The following is a 19,764-nucleotide window of genomic DNA, read 5'->3' as shown; positions in this document are numbered from 1 at the left end:
CGAATATTTTTTTTTTTGTGGTATACATCTGGTCGCAACTTTTAAGGTGAATAGTTCAGATTTTATCAGGGTGATTCAGATCTGATAGAATTAGTTTTTTTTTTGGTTGGTAGTTGGTGTGCACAGTAGTTTCTGATCTGAACAGCGTATTATATTTTTTTATATATCGGATTTTATAAGTATGATTAAAATCTGGTAGTGTCAGACTGGAAGTTGGTGCGCACGTCGGACCTGAGTTTTCAGCAGTTGGTAGTTGCGTGTGGTTGTAGTTTCATGGCTGATATGCAAAAGTCAGACATGAAGACTGAAAGTGTGTCCGATTATAAGGCCTTTGCAAATCCCTTTTCATACGGATCATCTTTAAAGTTAGATGAGACTAACTATGCTAGATGGTCGCGTACGTTCTTGATGTCTATTTCAGGGCATCGACGAAAACATATTTTGTTGGAAAATGAGCCTACAGAAAAAACTGGAAAATATGCTACATGGGAAGACGACAATGATATTATTATGTCTTGGATTATGAATAGTGTGCAACCTCACATAGTCGACGGGCTTATTTATTACATATCTGCAAAACAAATGTGGGATAATTTACAAGATACTTATTCTCAAGAAACCAATGTTAGTCGTATTCTTCAAGTAGAACATGAGATCTATAAATTGCAGCAAGGAGAACAAACTCTAGCCCAGTATTATGCCTCCGTGAAGGCAACTTTTGAGAGACTAAATGCACATAGACCATTATATTGTGACAAACAAAAACTACACCAGGAGCATACCATGGTCGCACGGTTCCTGACTGGCTTGTCAACTGAATTCTCAGTTGCCAAAGTTCAGATGTTGACAGGCTCAGATGTTCCCACTCTTGCTGAGGCATATAATCGACTGAGCAGGCTTGCCATGTCCCTTCCTTCATCTCAATCAGACTCACAAACCTCTGCTCTGTCTGTTTCCTATGGTCAAGGTCGGGGTTTTCTTCCTAGTTCTCGAGGTCGTGGACATGGTCGAGGCCCGGGAGGACGAGGCAAGCTCCAGTGTACCTACTGCGAAAGATTTGGGCATTTAGAAGATAGATGCTTTGACAAGAATAGATGACCTCCTGCATCTTCAGCTAAAGTTGTTCCTACAACACAAGTGGCCAAACTCGAGTCCCCCACCGTTCCTCCTAGTGATTCGGTTACACTCACTCGTGCTGAGTACGATGATTTGTTGGCACATATTCCATCTAGTTCTACCATGGCTGATATTGCATGCTCTGCAGGTGATTAATTATCTTGCTAAAGTAGTATGCGGATTATTGATTCAGGGGCATCTAGCCATCTGTGTGGAAATGAATGTGATTTTTCAAAGTTGAATAGTGTTGCTAATCATAAAAATGTTGTTATTGCCGATGGGAGTTCCTCTCCCATTGTTGGCTAGGGAAATATCTCTATCTCCCCTACTCTTCAGTTATCAAATGTTCTCCATGCTCCTTCATTCCCTCAAAATTTGTTATCTGTTAGTCGTGTTGCAAAGGAATTGAATTGTTGCGTAATATTTTATCCTGCCTGTTGCACGTTTCAGGACTTGCTGACGGGGAAGACGATTGGTGGAGGCTATGAGGAAGGTGGAGTCTATTATCTACACCAACCAGTTGGCTGTATTCATTCCGCAGTTGAGTCATCTTCTAGTCTGCTGCTTTGGCATCATCGTCTTGGTCATCTTTCGTTGCTTAAATTGCGTAGAGTTATTCCTCACATCTCGCCGTCCACTATTCTGTTGTGTGAAGCATGTCAGCTTTGGAAGCATCATAGGAGTTCATTTCTGTCTAGTCAGAGTCCTTTGAGTCAAAATCTGTTTGATCTTTTTCATGTTGATGTTTGGGGTCCAAGTAGAATTCTTAGTCGTTCTAAATGTCGTTATTATTTAGTCATTGTAGATGTTTTTTCCAGATTATCATGAATATTCTTGTTAAAAGATAGACATGAAGCCCCCATTATTCTTAAATCCTTGATTATTGAAATAAAAACTCAGTTTAATTCTTGTGTCAAAGTTGTTCGCACTCACAATGCTCTTGAATTCAAATCCTTTGACTTATTACAATTTTACAAAAATCTTGGGATCCAACCTCAGACTTCTTGTCCTCATACCTCGCAACAGAATAGAGTAGCGGAGCGCAAGCATAGACACATCCTAAATATTGCCCGTTGCCTTATGATTCAGTCTAATATGTCTGCATCTTAATGGGGAGATGCAGTTCTAACTGCGGGATACCTAATAAACCGTTTGCCTTCAACCTCGGTGGGGGATCGTATTCCCATTCAAATTCTCAGACCTGAAGCTCCTCTTTTCCCTATCTCTCCAAAGGTGTTTGGTTGTGTGCGCTTTGTTCATAAACTTGGTCTCAACCTTGATAAATTGTCACCACAATCTATAAAATGTGTTTTTGTTGGGTATCCTAAGCACCAAAAATGATATCGTTGTTATGATCCCATATCCCAGAGAGAGTATGTCAGTGGGAATGTTTCATTTTTTGAGTCTATCCCATATTTTTCTAGTACTTCTCCGAGAATACATGCTAGTCAAGGTGATTCATTCCCTCTTCCTGTTCCTCCTTTTCCATTAGAGTCTGTTCGTGTTGAGCCTCTTGTTCCCAGTCCGACTCTGTCTCGGTACAAAAATCCTCCTGTGGTGTACACACATCGAGCTCCACCCAACTCTATGCATGTGCTATCAGCTTCTCCAGAGGTGAGTGTTCCTGATCTTACTGACGATTCTCTTGTTGATGGTGATTTACCTATTGCTCTTCAGAAAGGAAAAAGGCAATGTACACTTCATCCTATTTCTCAGTTTGTTTCCGAGGCCAGACTTAGTGAAAATATGAAGAATTTTGTATTAGCATTATCTGCTACCTCAGTTCCTTTCAATCACCATCACACTCTTCTAGACCCCAAATGGGCGAAGGCCATGTAGGATGAAATGGATGCACTGCTTTCTCGAAGAACATGGGACTTAGTTGATCCTCCTCCTGAGGTTGATATTATTGGTTGTAAATGGGTCTATACCATTAAGTATAACTCAGATGGATCGATTGAAAGGTTTAAAGCTCGCCTGGTTGCGAAAGGCTACACTCAAATTTATGGGGTGGACTTCTTTGAAACATTCTCTCTTGTCTCTCGCCTTGGGACTATTCGTCTTGTTTTGTCCATCGCAGTACACCATGGTTGGTCTCTATGTCAGTTTGATGTGAAAAATGCCTTTCTATATGTAGACCTGGAGGAGACAGTTTACATGTAGCAACCTCTGGGGTTTGAAGTTCTGGGGGAGTGTCCGAAGGTGTGCAAGTTGAACAAGGCAATCTATGGTCTCAAACATAGTCCCCGTGTGTGGTTCTCCAAGCTGGCTGAGGTCATGTCAGCATTTGGGTTTGTCCGCTCTGCCTCAGATCACTCTCTTCTAATTAAAAAGACCGGCACAGGGATTGTGGTCATGATAGTATATGTTGATGACATTATAGTCACAGGAAGTAGCGAAAAAGATATTTCTGACACAAAGCTCCATCTTCAGAAACACTTTGTGACTAAGGATCTGGGACCACTCAGATATTTCTTAGGAATGGAGGTTGCAAGGAGTAAAGATGGACTAGTTCTGTCACAGCGAAAATATGTCTTGGATCTGCTGAAGGAGACAGGGATGTTAGGTGCCAAACCTGCAAAGATTCCTATGGATCCCAAGTCTCATCTGTTTGATGAAAAATCCGAGTATGTGGACTGTAGCCGTTATCACTCCTTGGTTGGCAAGCTATTATACGTGACTGTGACCAGACCTGACATATCTTTCGCAGTGAGCAAGATAAGTCAATTTATGGACAAACCTACAAAGACTCACTGAGATGCTGCTATGATGATTCTCAAATATCTAAAGTTCTCCCCTGGTAAAGGACTATGGTTTAAACAAAACCTATCTTTAGATGTTACTGCCCATTCAGATGCAGATTATACAGGGTCGATCGTTGACAGAAAGTCCACAACTGGATTCTGTGTGTTTGTTGGAGGGAATCTGGTTACTTGGAGAAGTAAGAAATAAACTGTTGTTGCCAGGTCAAGCGCTGAGTCAGAATATCGGGATATGGCTCAAACTGCTGCTGAGATGATGCGGGTTAAATCTGTGTTGATTGATCTTCAAGTGAAAGTCTCATTACCTATGGAGATGATATGTGATAATAGAGCTGCTACCTATATTGCTAATAACCCAGTATTTTATGAACGGACAAAGTATATTGAGGTGGATTGTCACTATGTACGTGACCTGGTTCAAACTAGGTACATTTGCACCAAGCACATATCTTCAGAAAACCAAATTGCTGATGTCTTCACAAAACCTTTAGCGAGTTCAATTTTTTCGAAATGTTGTGACAAGCTGAGCATTATTGATATATATGCTCCAGCTTGAGGGGGAGTGTTAAGAAGTAGTCGTCATATATGGGTAGTTTAGTAACTACTCATATATGACAAGGGCATTATTATAAATAAGGTGTCTAATCTCTCTATTTAAGTGAGATTAGACCTAACTATCAATAGATGATTTTTCTCTTTCTCTCTCTTCTCTGTTTTTCTTTTCTTGTTTTCAGGCAGTCTCCCTAGCTGACTTCAACATACATAATAGGTTCATCTTCCTTATTGAGGGCAGCTAAAAAGAGCTGAAAATCCAAGGAGAAGTTGTTATAGGTGACCCACCTATCAATAGGATGTCGCATGCAATTGGATCTTCTGACCTCAAGAATATGAGAGGAAGTAGGTGCAGTTGCTGGGACGTGATTTAAAAGGTCTGACGTGATCGTTCTTCGTCTAGTATAGGAAATGCCCTTGTATTTGCCCGGTACCGATGATGGTACTTCTTCCTCATTCTGTGATCTCGATGCACCAATAGTCTCAACCATTTCTTCTTCCTGCTGCACGCAATCTGGAGAACAAACTTCATTGGGACTAGCAAAAAGTTCTGAGTTCAACCAAGGATAATAAACTTCAGTTGTGGTAGAGGACATATCCGCTGTGCTAGCTTTGTGATCAAAATTTTGTTCATCAAAGACAACATTTCTTGAGATTCTGATACGTCTGTTAGTGGGATCATAACACTTATATCCTTTGTAGTCGTCTGCATATCCCACAAATCTACACTTCTGAGCCTTGTCCTGAAACTTGTTTCTCAGGGACCGATCAATGTGCACATAACAAACACATCCGAAGGCATGTAAATCATGATAACTAGGATGAACCCCAAAAAGACAGTAATAAAGAGACTTATTTTCCAAAACAACCATAGGCAATCTATTTATCACATGTACGGCAGAATGTAAAGCTTCTGTCCACAGATTGATGAAAAGATTACTCTCATGGAGCATACTCATTGCACTTTCAATGATATGCCTGTGTTTTCGCTCAGCAATCCCATTTTGTTGAGGTGTGTGGATATGACACCCTTCTTCCTATCCCATTATTTTGAAGAAAAGAAATAAAGTCACTAGATGAGAACTCCCCTCCTCCATCACATTGGAAAAATTGGATGGACTCAGAGAATTGATTTTTTACTAAGGAAAGAAAGTTTTGAAACAAAAGAAAAACTTTTGACTTATTTTTTATAAAATATATCCAGGTGTATTGAGAGTAGCTATCAACAAAAATTTAGTATCTGCTTCCAGATCCAGAGGCAACTGGGGTAGGCCCCCATACATCAGAATATATTATCTCAAAAGGCTTTGAGGCTCTCTTATTAACAGAGTGAAAAGGCAATACATGACTTTTACACAAAAGACAACTGGAACACTTTTGACTTCTCTCATCCACATTGAGACTTTCTTTTGGAATGAGATTATTAAAAACAAGTTTCTCAATAAAATGACTCCCACAATGTCCTAATCGACTGTGCCATAGGAAATGCTTATTACATTCAGAAATACTAAAAACATTTGCTGAAGGGAAAGAACACGACTCTAATGAAGACTTCAAATCTAGATGAGTAGAGCGAACAGAATGACATGGAGCTTCTTGAAAGACATACATATTGCCTTGTCTCTTTCCTTCAGCGAACATTTCTCTCGTACGAAGGTCCTTGACCTGTACAAAGAAGTGAGTGAATTCGACTGAAGCATGATTATCATCAACAAGTTTAGAAACAGAGACAATATTTTCTTGATATTGGGAGCATGAAGGACATCAGAAAGTTCAAGGGTAGAATGTGACATGGGAATGACAGATTTTCCAACGTGAGAAACAAGATGGTAGGATCCATCTCCAGTGACAATCTTACTTTTACCAAAATAAGGAATATGTTTAAAAAGTTTACCTGCATCACCAGTCATGTGAGTTGCTTCCCCTGAGTCAACAAACCAAGTTCTTTGGTCACTATGCTTTAAATTCAATTCTGACAAGACGGATATCAATAGATCTCTAATCTCTCCACTGTCCCTGATACTGCTGGACTTCCTTTTTGGTTTTGTCTGAGGAGGCTTTCCTTTATTTTCAGGATTGTGCCAACAATTCGCCTTGATATGCCCTCTTTTGTTACAAAGAAAGCAAGTGGGATAGATCTTTGTCCCTCAACATGGGTTGACATATTTGGAGTGGAAAGCAATCCACGTCCTCCATGTCCATTTCGCCCTTGTCCCACTCGTCCCCGTCCTCGACCATAAGTCACCCCTGTGGCAAAAACTTCTTGAGAATTTGTATGAGCGTGGTTTTCTTCAGAAAATCCTTTCAGAATCATTTCATACTGAATTAATTTAGCCCGCAACTCATCAAAAGTAGGAAGAGCAGGCAAGCACAATAGTGAAGTGACAATCATATTATAATCGGATCTCAGTCCACTCAGAGTTTGTTGCACCATATCACTGTCGCTCACTGCATATCCTATAACTGCAAATTGGTCCATTATAGTCTTCATCTTGTTTACATATTCTATAATGGTCATGAAGTCTTTTCACAACACCCACCTGGAATTCCCTCTTGAGAAAAACCATCCTCGCCTGTGAAACTTGTAAATACGTCTGAACCAATCTCTCCTAAAGTTGCATGGTTGTACAATTGTCAGGGATTGCAATAAGAACCTTTTGAGACAATGTAGAGGTAATGTATGCAACTACTGATTGGTCTTTCCTTTCCCAGTTGAGATATTCTGTATTTTTGACATACACAATTGAAGTTGCCCCTTTATCATCTTTCTCTTTTCTTATAACAAATTCTAGCGGGGCTGGAGTGGTTCCATCCAGATGACCTAAGAGACCTTGGCTCTTTATAAAAGGAATGATTTGTCTCTTCCAAATCAAGAAGTTTGAGGTGGTTAACTTTTCAGAAACAAGCTGATTGAGGAAACTCGAAGGAAGACTCGATTGAAAAGAATGAGAATCCATGATGAAAAAGAAATAAGAAATTTTAACAAAGATATTCACGAAGTGCCCAGTCTACTGCCAGAGAAGTTTGCTGGTCGGCCTTTTTTTTTTGAAGCTGAGCAACCTTCAAGAAACTAGCGATCAGAAACTTTCAGATTCAAAAGGAGAACCAGATCTAAAATTTTCCTTTCTCTTGTTATATTTATAAGGTTTGTGATTGACGCAATAAGAAGTTCTGAACAACACACGTTGAACAGAATTTGAAACTGATTGTGTTTTCAGACAACACACGTTGAATATAATGCTATATGAATATCAGATGCGACAACAAGAAGAAATATACTATAGAGTGTAGACGCTTGATAGATTAGACTCAAATTGAAATCTGATGTAAATATCAAGTCTGGACAGTAAAAAAAAAGAAACTTAATATTTCAGATCTGATGCAACTTCACGCTCAGATCTGAATATTTCGGTTCAAGTGAAAAAATGAGAATGCACAGAGGTGGAGTATTTCAGATCTAGTGCAGAAGCACGACCAGATCTGAATATTCCAGACGAAGAAGAAGATGGGTCAATTTTAGGGATTCACGTGAAACTAGGGATTCACGTGAAACGTGATCCTTCTAGACAAGAATAAGAAATAAGATGGTTTTAGGGATTCACATGAGACGTGATTCCTCCAGACAGAAAAAAAATAAGACTTACGAAAAGAAGAGATGGAAGAAATAAGGAACCTCGAACCTCTCTTGATTGAAACAGAGAAGCCGCTTCAAACCCTAGGTGGATCTCGGCTCTGATACCATGTGAGATTCTTCACTAGAATCTGTTTTGGTGAGAAAGAGAAAAGAAGAGGAGAAGAGGGGCTGCGGCTGTCACGGTTTCAATAATGAAATTGTGACCTAGAACATGTATTTATAATGTTTTGATATACAATATGGGGCCGGGTCTGGTATAATATCCAGACCCGGTATAATGTCCAGACCCAGAATACATGGTACATTCGGTATGACATATGTAATATACAAAACACTACTTTTTCAACCATAAGAATGTCATAGATTGTGTATGGTTGTATTCTTTGAGTTATGGTACAGTATGAAGAACCATCATGTTTATGAACTACTAAACATGTCAGCTTGACTGCAAATGTACTGTCTTTTATTGAAATCATGTTGATTCTTTTACAGGAGGAATGATGACTTCAAGGAAATGATAATTCCTGCAGGAAAAACTTATGAGGTCTGCTCCTGAAGTAATTGATCTTTTTATTCGTAAATATAACTACCTTACATTCCTGTATTCAGTTTTATTTGAGCAAGTATTTTGGTCTGTGACTTTCCTATGCAAATGAAGCATGTGCTTCTGACAGATTTTTTTTTTAAATTGTTAGCTTCATCCATGTCTACTCTATTCAAAGTGTTTCTTGTGCCTTCTAGTTCAGGTTTCAAAATAGTGAGAACTTAAAGGTTGTTAACAAAAGGCAGTTAGCATATCTATATTGAGATTGCAGTATTGGTACATCTTTGATGGTGTTTTTTGTATACAATAAAAAATTAAAATAAGTCAACACTTATCCTTTTGCTGGTTTTACCTGTTTTGACATAAGAATTACTTTTGAGGATTAAAATTGAAATCATTAAAATTTTCACTGGTAACGTGAGCCTGCCTACACAATTGTTGGTTATTACACTTGTGATCTAAAGCTATATTTAAGTTGAGTGGAATTGTTTGCTCCTTGCTTACAGTGGCTATGAATTTCCTCTGTTTCAGATCTTATTGACCGTTGACTCTGTAAGATCCTACATTGCTTGGGAGTTCTCATTGATTCAAGGAAAGATTAACATGGTATCATTTCAAAACCTTGAAAAATGATTTCAGGCTTGAGCTTAGGACTTGGTTCTTCTTTTGGGAAAAATGTATGGCTTGTGGTTCCTTTTAGACTTACTTTTGTTTGGCATAATACAAGTGTTGAAATGGTTCTGCTCCTTTGTTAAACATTTTTGTTAGTGAATGGAGATAGATGTGTAGGGTACAATTTTTATATATGGAGTTTTCACATATATGTATTATGCATCTTCTGTGGTTCTAAAGCATGTTCAGCTAAAACTAAGAGTCTTATCTGGAAAAAGGTATGTGTAACATAAATCACAATTGTTGCACTGTGTACAACTAGGAAGTGACTACTTAAATTAGGTGGACCAAATTTCAATAGGTTGTGCTTTCTGTTGGTTGTAATATTCATGAGACAGATAGTTATGTTCTGTTGTGGCCTAAACCATCAAGTCAGTTATAACATGCAACATTTGATGCCATTGGATTCGACCACTCAAGAGGCTTAGTGAGGTTTTTGGATGCAGTGACTCATCCAGAAATTTAGGCAATCCGATCAGTTTATTGGCAATAGGCAGAGGTCCACCTTGTCTTTGCTATTTACTTCTGTTTTGTATAATTTCCCTTGGTTTCATATATCAATTGTTAACACTTCCACAATTACCTCATGATCCTCCTCAGAATTGATTTGTGAAACCAGATTCTAATTTTTCCAGAAGCACCAAAATCTTATTTTTTCCAATACTAGTGCTCTGCTTCTGTTCTGGTGATGCACATTCACTAAAAAATTTCTTTCTAAAATGGTGTATCACGGCTGCAACTGCATTTGATGTGTTGGTGTCATGCTCACATGCATTCATACATGTTTCAACTTCATCTAGTCCTGCATCACTTATCTGTTAGCTACACTTTCCACATATTTTGATGGTCTTCAAATTTTGTAGTTAAATCCTTTGTTACGATCAGCATTCGTTTAGGTAGGTAATTGCAATTCATCCTCTATTACATCTCTTCCATCAGTCCCCTATAAGATCATGATAAAGTTAAGGTCCTTTGCAGAAGCAGGTGGCTCCCTTATGTTTGGAAGTTAATTCAATTACAATAAAACTAACAGTTGACGAAGCATTCATGTCAGGACCTGATTGATTTGCACCATAATTAGCTTATAGAGAGATTATTCAGATGAAAGAACTGTTCAGTTGTTCATAATTAAGGCCAATGTCAAAAACATAAAGGCATCAGCGATTGAACAATAGTACACCTTGAAAGGATTGTATGAGATGGTATTTGAGGATTGGTAATGAATGAAGAATAAATCTGTGTACCTGTAGCCATCGATGAGATGAACCAGATCCAGCATTCACAAGGTGTACTTGAGAAGCTACTCAAATATTTTATTCGAAAAGAAATGAGCATTGCTTTTTACATATTGTAATCCAAACTAGGGAAGCTTGAATTATCATGTGGCTATGGTATCGTTTTGGCTTATCCATCTATAGATTACATGATTTAGAACTATGGTTTTATTATTTTGAGTGTAACAAGTGTCTCAGTGCTATTGGGATATTCCATATTGCATAATTTTGGTTCATCATCATTTTGTAGACACAGACATCGATATGAAAAATGTTTGTTTTGTTGGTCTGGAATTTCCATCTGGATGTGCATAAACTGGAAGTTTATTGAGACATATCTTCTGCAATTGACATGCAAATAGTTCATGCTCATGCCAAATTTCATGATATCATGCCAAACTTCATGATAGTCATCATATATTAGCTTGTTTTGAAAGAACAGCCATCTACCTTTTCTTGGGCAGGATATAGGATTCAGTGTGGAGTATAGAAGTTCTACAGGTGAAGTGACAGTGAGTTCTCATAACCATGAAAATTTCCTTCAGTTGTTAAGCCAGAGAGGATATTATGCCTAAAGACTTTAATCTTTCATTTCTTTTTTCTCCTTGTTTGTTTCTCTGAATGAAGCTGTTATTTGCAGATGATCTTGCCATATAGGCGGTACGATTCCGACCAGGTAAATTCCCATCAGTTTTGTTGTGTGATTTTTTTTTTCTGCTGGAGAATATATTTAGAGGCTGATTGTCCCAGGGAAACTTCTGCACGTGCCTTGCTGGGTCATACAAACTCATCTGGGATAATTCCTATTCAACGTTCTTCAAGAAGGTACATATCAGTTCACAAGGCGTGCTTTGCAATTAAGACGTCCATGTTAAGCTTTCAACCTGTTGTGCGTGTTTCATAACTGGGCTGGATTATTCTGACCTCTTTTTTTGGGTGTGCGTGTGCCATGCTCTCTTTAGACATTGCGGTACAAGGTAGATTCTATACCACCTGTGGCGGAACCATCAGGGCTTGAGAGCGAAACATATGTTTAGATAGAAATAAGTTGGATCATTGTGCGAAGAGGAAGATTTCGTTTTCTGAGCAGATTCTGATAGCCCCAACTTCTTCATATTGTGGATCCATCTCTCCTGGGCTTGTTTTTTATCTTTTCCTTTGGAGCTCAGTTCCTGGGTCCTGATAAATTGTTATTTAATTTGTAATGGATCAATCAGTGGCTATGGCCATATTTCTGCAGTTGTAGCACTATAGTCCATTATAACAGAAATGATGCTACTGCAATTCTTTAGTTAGCAAACTATAATGTGTGCGTGCGTATGCTTGTTCTGGAATATTTCAGCTTTCCCAATGACAACGTGGCAGGACGACTTATCATAGGATTTACAAATTAAGCAAACATTTTTTTTAATGCGTGAATAGATAAATAGCTGGATGGTTAGGTCACAGTTGTCAAAGTTACACCTTGGCAAAGGCAAACAAAATTTTGGGAAAACTGATTTTTCAGCGTGTAATTTTCCCATTTAGCCACTTTGATTTCTCTTAGGGCACGTTTGGAAGTGAAAAACATAATTAAAAAAGTGATACAAGGTGAAAAAACTGCAGGGCTTTTTCGACCCTTTCAAATGAGAGACATTCTCTGAGAGTTTTTTCTAAAAAGTACATTTTCATTAGTGGGGTGGAAGAATGTTTGCTAAATGGTGATTTACTCTCCTCACTACCATCATCACCACCCACTATCTCACCATTACCACCACCAACCATCACTATATCCAAACTTCACATTTCACTCATACCACTCGAGACAAAAATGAGGAGATGAACAACCACAAATCCAATTTGCAAAAAACACAGAGGCTACAATGTTTCAACCTCGCCTTTCCCTCGTATAACTCACGACAGACCATCATTGAAAGAAGAAAAGGAACACCAATAGATCTAAACTGTAAAAAAAATAGAACCAATTATGCCCAAATCACACTATTTCTGTAACGCCCCAAATATTTAACTTAAAAATTTTAGAATAATTTTTTTTTTCTAAACAACGGAAAAGCTTTATTAAATTCTTCGTCAAAATATTTGGGCGGGTTACAAGTAATAGCACAGACTCAAGGCATTTAAGTAAAATAAATTCTTGCATTGAAATACTACAAGTTATCATTTACAACTTAATGATTTATTACAAGTCATATTCCCCAGGACATCCGAAGAAGATATGGTCACATGACACTGTCGCAGCGACGACCGCAATTACTCGTCATTCAGTTTCCTGAAAAACATTAATTCAAAAAGGGTCAGACTACCACGTCTGAGTAAGAAGTATAATATCCATATGAATGTGCATATGAGTGTCACGTGTATAAGTATATGTGCAACATGTTTAGATAGAACTAATAACCATTTAACAAGTGATAAATGTACAGGTCACTAAAGTCAAGTATTTCATGATATATTCCATCAACATCAAAGCACGATACATCATATGCATGAACCATATTTATATAAGCAATAACAACTTTGGAACTAATGAGGATGTACACCTGACTTAACTAAAGCAATTTATGTAAAGTGTGTATAAAGCACAACCATCAACGTTCAACACATCATTCATAAGTTATCCCAATTTCCATGTAACGGAAAACTAATTTGAATCATGCTTTACAGGAGTCACAGCTTACTCCAACAATTTCAACATCGAGCAGTATGCAACTACTTAAAGATCTTTCTTAATGCACTAACTTTATGTTTCATCTTGTTAATTACCCTGTGGGTATGCACAGGCATTCGACATCGTAGCGAACCGAGACCACACGGGGGTTTATTATTTTATAACCCGTATGACTGGTCGTACGGATATCCAAAGGGGACGGTTCACGATCGAGAGAGTACTCCCCAATGGCTAGAACTAGAATTAGGATGCACCCTATACTTCTGCAGAAGACTTGGATCTACCACCTAGGACAAATTGGTAGTCCTGATCCCCTAACTCCGAGGACTGGGGACCGAGTGAGACGCCTCGCTCTCACCAAAACAAAAATTGTCCCACGGAGCTTATACCATCTACCCTCTCCAAGGTAGACCATGGGTCCAGTAACATACACCATCTTTCAGGTGTACCTAGATCCCTGGGAAACCAGTAACATATACCGTTGTCAGGTATACCCAGTATCCCGGGAAACTAGTAACATATACCATTTCAGGTATACCCAGAATTCCTTAATTATTTTATATGTGCATAATTTTCATTCTTGTTTTGTTTGGATCTAGTAACATACATCGTCTTTCAGATGTACCCAGAACCCTGGAAAACCAGTAACATATACCATCTTTCAGGTATACCCAGAATCCCAAATAGAAACTGGTAACATATACCGTCTTTCAGTATACCCAGAGTCTAGAATTTTCCTTTATGTCACAGTGTATTAATTTAGTTGTGTTTTTGGTGCTAGCGTATATATATCGTACCCCACTGGTTGTGCCGCAACATGGCATAACCCAATTTTAACAATTCATAAGTGCTCGTATGGCACTATCAGCTTGCTGCAAAGCTGCAGGCTCGATTTTAAGCTTTCACGTGATCATGACGTGAAAATGTCCTCATGTATGCAAACTTTTGCATAATACATAAATCTGCTAGCACGTAAACATGTCCTAACATGAAATCATGATTCAATTATATGCAATTCTCATAGCATCATAGGTGCATATATGGCGTCACAAGGATTTGACATGCTCACTTTCAATTTGTAACAATGTGTCCTTTGTAGAGTTTCTTACTTGTGCTATCGTAACAAAAATATGCAAATCGGCGGTTCATGCACTGAAACATTTGTCGCAACCTTCATATTCCAATCACATACAAAACTACGTGCGCCTTGAATACATCACGAGCATCTTATTCATTTGCAAAACGATCACATACGATCGACACTAAACATGGAGATAATTATTTAAACACGATCATCATGAAATTCATGCATATCATAAATGGTCATAGAGCATTACAAGAGTATTGTAAGTATAATTATAATATCCTACCACCATGCCACTGTAGTTTCTCGTTGATTGAACAATTATAGCCAGCGTATGTATTTATCGACAAACCACATACAAAACCATAGGCATTGTGACTAACTCATTACATACATTCTCTCTCTAGGTAGAAAGTACACGAATTATGCCATTTTAGACATGAGCGTTATAGTGAGGTGTGCCATCACCAATGTTCTTATAGATTGGTGAGTTTTGAGTCCTAAGGTGAGTATGTGCATGGTCACGAATTTCCCATTTTTATTCATATCATTTGAAATATCATGTGACATCGATAAATTCATAAATGAGAGAAACCCTCATTTTCAGGGAACGAATTGGACAATGTACAACTTTTGTGAAAGTATGTATGTGTACACGGTGATAGCAACAAAACCATTTGACTTCTCATATTAATCTAGGTTGTCGAACAAAAATGAGTATGTGTATAAAATTGATTTCTTTCGAATTCGAGCCCTTATTATCTAAAGATTTCATAAAACCCTCTTTGATCAAAGGGAGTTATTATATGTATTTTTATACTCTTAAAACCATCGTCAGTATGCGACTATCCATCAACATGTAGTAGCCATGGTATATCTAATATTAGATATTGGAAGGTCTCAAAAGAAAAACCCCGTATGAATACTTATATTTTTTAACCTAACTCGGGTCATATTTAGGCATTACCAAATCCGACTTAATGTGCAACTAAGTGAACAACCTGAATTCAACTATTAATCGGATATAAAAATTCCTACCAAACCAAGGGAATACATATATACATTTTTTTAAGTCAAGCTAGTACCGCGGCAAACCCCATAGAGATAACACGTAGTGTTGTAATGGTTTGCAACTCTCAAGCCAACCTAACACTTACACTAACTATGAACCAAAACATAGCAGCACCCCCCCCCCGAGTAGGGTCGATAGAGTCCCTCGGCTTGTTGGTCGAGCTGATTAGCACAACCGCAAAATCCACCAATTAACACATTATGTAAGCATGTTATTCCCATGCTGAAATTTGTTTTTTTTTTATCCGGTTTGATGATGATGTGTGTAGGGCGTGAGCTTTCCAGCGGTGCAATTGACACGAGTGGTGCTGACAGCACCAACAAGGTGGTGCATTCGGATGGTTGTATGGGTACCAAACAAAGGACACCAATGTTATGTCAACTCAGCTAGGCAGACCTATACTAGAGTGTCATTAGGTTTAAAAATTTCAACTTCCCAAAACAAGTTAACGCATACTAATGGCTTCAACCAACCCGCGGACACCCTGTTGATGTCAGTAGGCTGCAGTCACGCCAACGGGGTATGGCGCACCCTGCCGAAATAGCTGCACCCAGACCTGGTATAGTAGACATTTGGTCAAGCTAGGTCAAAACAACCAATTTGTCTGATCTAACCGGTGGGCCACCTTGTGGGCTGGGGTCGTGCAGGCTATATATATATATATATATATATTTAAAATTTGTGATATATATATATATATATATATATATATATATATATATATATTTTCAAGACATATCAATTTGGAAGAGAATTGGAACACAATAGTTGATCTACTAATGATAAAGATCCAACGTAACATGATACCTATTTTGGACCAGTTAAAAATGGAAACCATAATATGATTCAATAATCACTATTTGCCTTCTATTTATACATGTCTTGAATAGTTAAAACATTAATTCTACAATGCATACACACTCTAAATAATGATAACACATACCATTTAAATAAAACCACCAACTAAGTATTTTTATTTTCAACAATAGCACGTGCTGTCATATACAACATACTACATGAAAAAAAATCTGTAGACAAGAATTCAACGTTTTGTCAAATAACATGGCTGAAAAGAAAAAACTATGTAAACATATTCAATAGGAAATCAAGTGTTTGACTAAAGGCTATATAAGCATATTGTTTTTTTTTTCTAAGCTTGGTACCAACAGTCCAGCACCACCATATGCGTGAAACATATTTTATAACTAGAATAAATCAACCCTCAAATAAACTGGCTAGATAGGCATGAGACGTTCCTTTCATTGAAATATTCCTCTAAAAGCTAACATCGAGCATGCATAAGGGTCATGCCATGTATTCAAATAAGCACATGGTTGTTTGTTATGAGTAACTATGATTTACATGCTCGGTTAGAATAATCCTAGTATGAAAGAAATATCAGAACATACACCCATGTGTGGTTTGATGAAATGAACTTCGTCAACACCCTAAGGTATAGCCGACCCATGTTATCCCATATAAACTAAAAAAATATTGCAGACTACTCATACTACATAGCACTGAATACACACATAAGAACATTATACCACTTACCTCTCAATGAGTTAGAAACCCCCCAAAAACTGGAATCGTCCGGTCAGATGGTGGATCGATTTTGTGGCCACCATCATCAAAACTATTGCTGCTACACCTTGAGCAGTCCCCTCGTGAGAATGTGACCCCGAAGGTAAAGTATTTGTCTTCTTCGTGAACTTCCAACAACCTCGCAACACTTCTTCGCTGGAATCAATGGAGTGCCCGACCAAGGTGGATCACGCGGCTGGTTGGACAGGGTAGGCTTGAGAGAGGAAGAGTTTGAAAAAAACGTGTAGAGGCTGAAACTGGAAAGAGAGAGAAATAATGGTGGAAGCAACCAGGTATGCTTCACGGATGGGTTGAGAGAGAGAGAGAGAGAGAGAGAGAGAAAACCCAAAATGAGTTTACGTTTTCTTCTTTTCTCAAGGCCCACCTTTTCCTAATTAATCTCCTTTATTTAAGCATGATTTTTAACTGTCCACCATTCACGTTTTTGTAACTTCCTCCTCCATATTCAAAATTCAAGAGGAGTTACAAAAAAAAATTGTTGGTTTATTCTGCAAAAATACTAGTGCACAAGGGGATTTGTGTCGGGGACCATCTCAGTACAAGGCAACGAGCCCCACCAATGTGCCATACACAATTTCGTTGCATATCTTTGCAACAAAATTGTATTTAACCACTTATAGACGTCTGGTGGATTTTTCCAAAAATGACGTCTCATGTATTTATTTCTTTTTCTCTTAGTAACCGACCTCCTTCTCCCAATTCTAAAATCGTGGGAGATGTTAATACCTTTTTTTTTTTGAAACTTCCCCCTGCCCATTTCAAGGAGCCTTCCTCTTTACTATTTTAAAACCCCCTCTTAATTGTCAAATTAGTGGAAGGGCCTTTCCAAAGGAAGAAACTGTTGGGTTTCCTCTTTGGAAAACCACCCAGCCGTCCCCTTGTTATGATCCCACGATTTCTCCATTTAAGTCTTTCTTAAATGATTTTCATTTAGGTTAAAAAGCACACGAATTTGCCAAATTCATTTTTTTTTTTTTTGTAAAAAGTATCCTTGGCACACAAGGGGACTTGAACCAAGGTTCTACTCCCTAAGGGGCAACGCACCCCACCAATGTGCTATTTTGAATTTCATTGTATATTCTTGCAACGTTAATTTATTGAACCTTTAGTAAGGTTTTGACGGAAATTTCAAAAATAACATTTTTGACAAAAAGACTCATCTTTTTTCTAAAATCTGTGTGAGTGTAGTTCATGGGATTTGAACTTAGGTTGCCTCATTACTAGGCAATACACCTCACCACAACACTACTTCTAATCTTGTTGCACTATTGGCCATGTTTAATTTTTTTATATACGAATTGATTTTTTTGATGAATTTCAATTACGAATTGTATTTTAGATCTTTTAAATCTTCTAACTAGATTTTTGTCTCTTGATCGAAATTCGACCATATTTAGATCCATTAAAATCCAATTGGATTCTAATTGGGTTTCGGATCCATCCAGGATCTGAATCCATTCATCGTATCCAAATCCAAATACTGGGTCCATTTGATCCAGTTTGGATTTCAAGATCCATTTGGATCGACTCTATATCATTTTATTGTATTTATTTCAAAGAATTTTATCCTTTACTTAGTTTGATAATTATCGAAATTTTGCGGGTTTTACAATTTCCCTCACACCACCGTGAAAAACTAGCCCTGAAACAACAAGAAAAGGAACACCAACGAATCCAAATTACAGAAAAACAGAGTACAAGCAATGCCCAAACATCACGTTAATTTACTTCACACAACCATAAAAAAACGATGCTGAATCAGAGCAAAAAATCACCCACAATCCCAAACACCACCATTCTAGCTAGCCACACTCTAAAGCAAGGGAAATGAGGTACCCACCCTTGAAGAAGCCAGATTTGAGGATTTTCTTGATGATTTTCCGATCAACAATGCAGTCGTCGACGGCCAAAACATGAAGGCAAGGTGGCGGTGGAGTGGTGTCAGTTATGGTTGCCGTCACCTCACCTCCGCATGCTCTCCCCAACCTGAGTTTTCCATCCTGTCAAGCACCGCCACCCATGGTTGGCATTCTCGAAACTCGGTATTGTATCAGTCGCGTGCAACTTGGGTGAGTCATGATTTTTCATCAATTTAGCAAAAAATAATTAACAAATATATAATTTATAACACAAGAACTTTAAAAAATAACATATAAGTGAATTTATTATATAATACAATATATATAACATTTAAAAAATTATTATAGTGATAAGTAACAGAGATATTTTCAAAATATGTGAAAATGATATTTAACTAAAAATGATATTTAACTCACTGTTTTAAATTGAAAATATCATAAGATATTTGCTAATATATAAATACTATAGTATTATTTTGATATTTATATTTTAAACATGAGATTTTGAAAAACTGGACAATTAGATGCATCTCACTTTAATATCAATTTTAATATAAATATTATCATTTAATCTTCTCTCTCTCTCTCTCTCTACACTAATAAAGTTCACTCATTCACGAAGAGTAGAAAACGTCTTTCCAAAAATGTAAGGTTGAAATGTGTTACTCTCTCTCTCTCTCTTGCCCTCGTTAATACCATAATTTACTCATGAAAAGTGCAAAACAGCTTTCCATAAACTCTTTCAAAAATCCTACTTTGGAAAGTGTGAAGTATAAAACTCTTTCCAAAATCTTGTTTTGGAAACTGATATGCTTTTATTAGCCGTTTTAATTTTCTAAAAGACCTTTGAAGCAATTCATTTTTTTGACACCTTAATTGAGTCAATGATCAACTCGGTTGATTCGGTCGAGTGCAGTCCAGT

At 37.7% G+C, this 19,764-nt stretch overlaps 1 protein-coding gene across 6 annotated transcripts in view; it reads left to right on the top strand.

Moving 5' to 3' along the window:
- LOC149842770 (uncharacterized) overlaps positions 1-11,846 on the top strand; it is a 134,259-nt gene extending 122,413 nt beyond the window's left edge. For 2 of the 6 annotated variants that reach the window (XM_089999420.1, XM_089999421.1), the window contains exons 10-15: positions 8,557-8,608; positions 9,140-9,214; positions 11,019-11,066; positions 11,195-11,230; positions 11,305-11,379; positions 11,517-11,846. In XM_089999420.1, the coding sequence (XP_089855546.1) occupies positions 8,557-8,608; positions 9,140-9,214; positions 11,019-11,066; positions 11,195-11,230; positions 11,305-11,379; positions 11,517-11,591 (361 nt within the window). In that variant the 3' untranslated portion in view covers positions 11,592-11,846. Of the gene's footprint in view, positions 1-8,556; positions 8,609-9,139; positions 9,215-11,018; positions 11,067-11,194; positions 11,380-11,516 lie in introns of all 6 variants that reach the window. The other 4 variants (XM_089999419.1, XM_089999418.1, XR_016430811.1 and 1 more) reach the window with 3 other exon arrangements.
- The last annotated feature ends 7,918 nt before the right edge of the window (positions 11,847-19,764 follow it).

Source organism: Nuphar pumila, chromosome 3 (assembly GCF_984573655.1).
Source record: "Nuphar pumila chromosome 3, dmNupPumi1.hap1.1, whole genome shotgun sequence".
Classification (NCBI taxonomy): Eukaryota; Viridiplantae; Streptophyta; class Magnoliopsida; order Nymphaeales; family Nymphaeaceae; genus Nuphar; species Nuphar pumila.
This window is presented reverse-complemented; position numbering and strand designations above follow the sequence as displayed.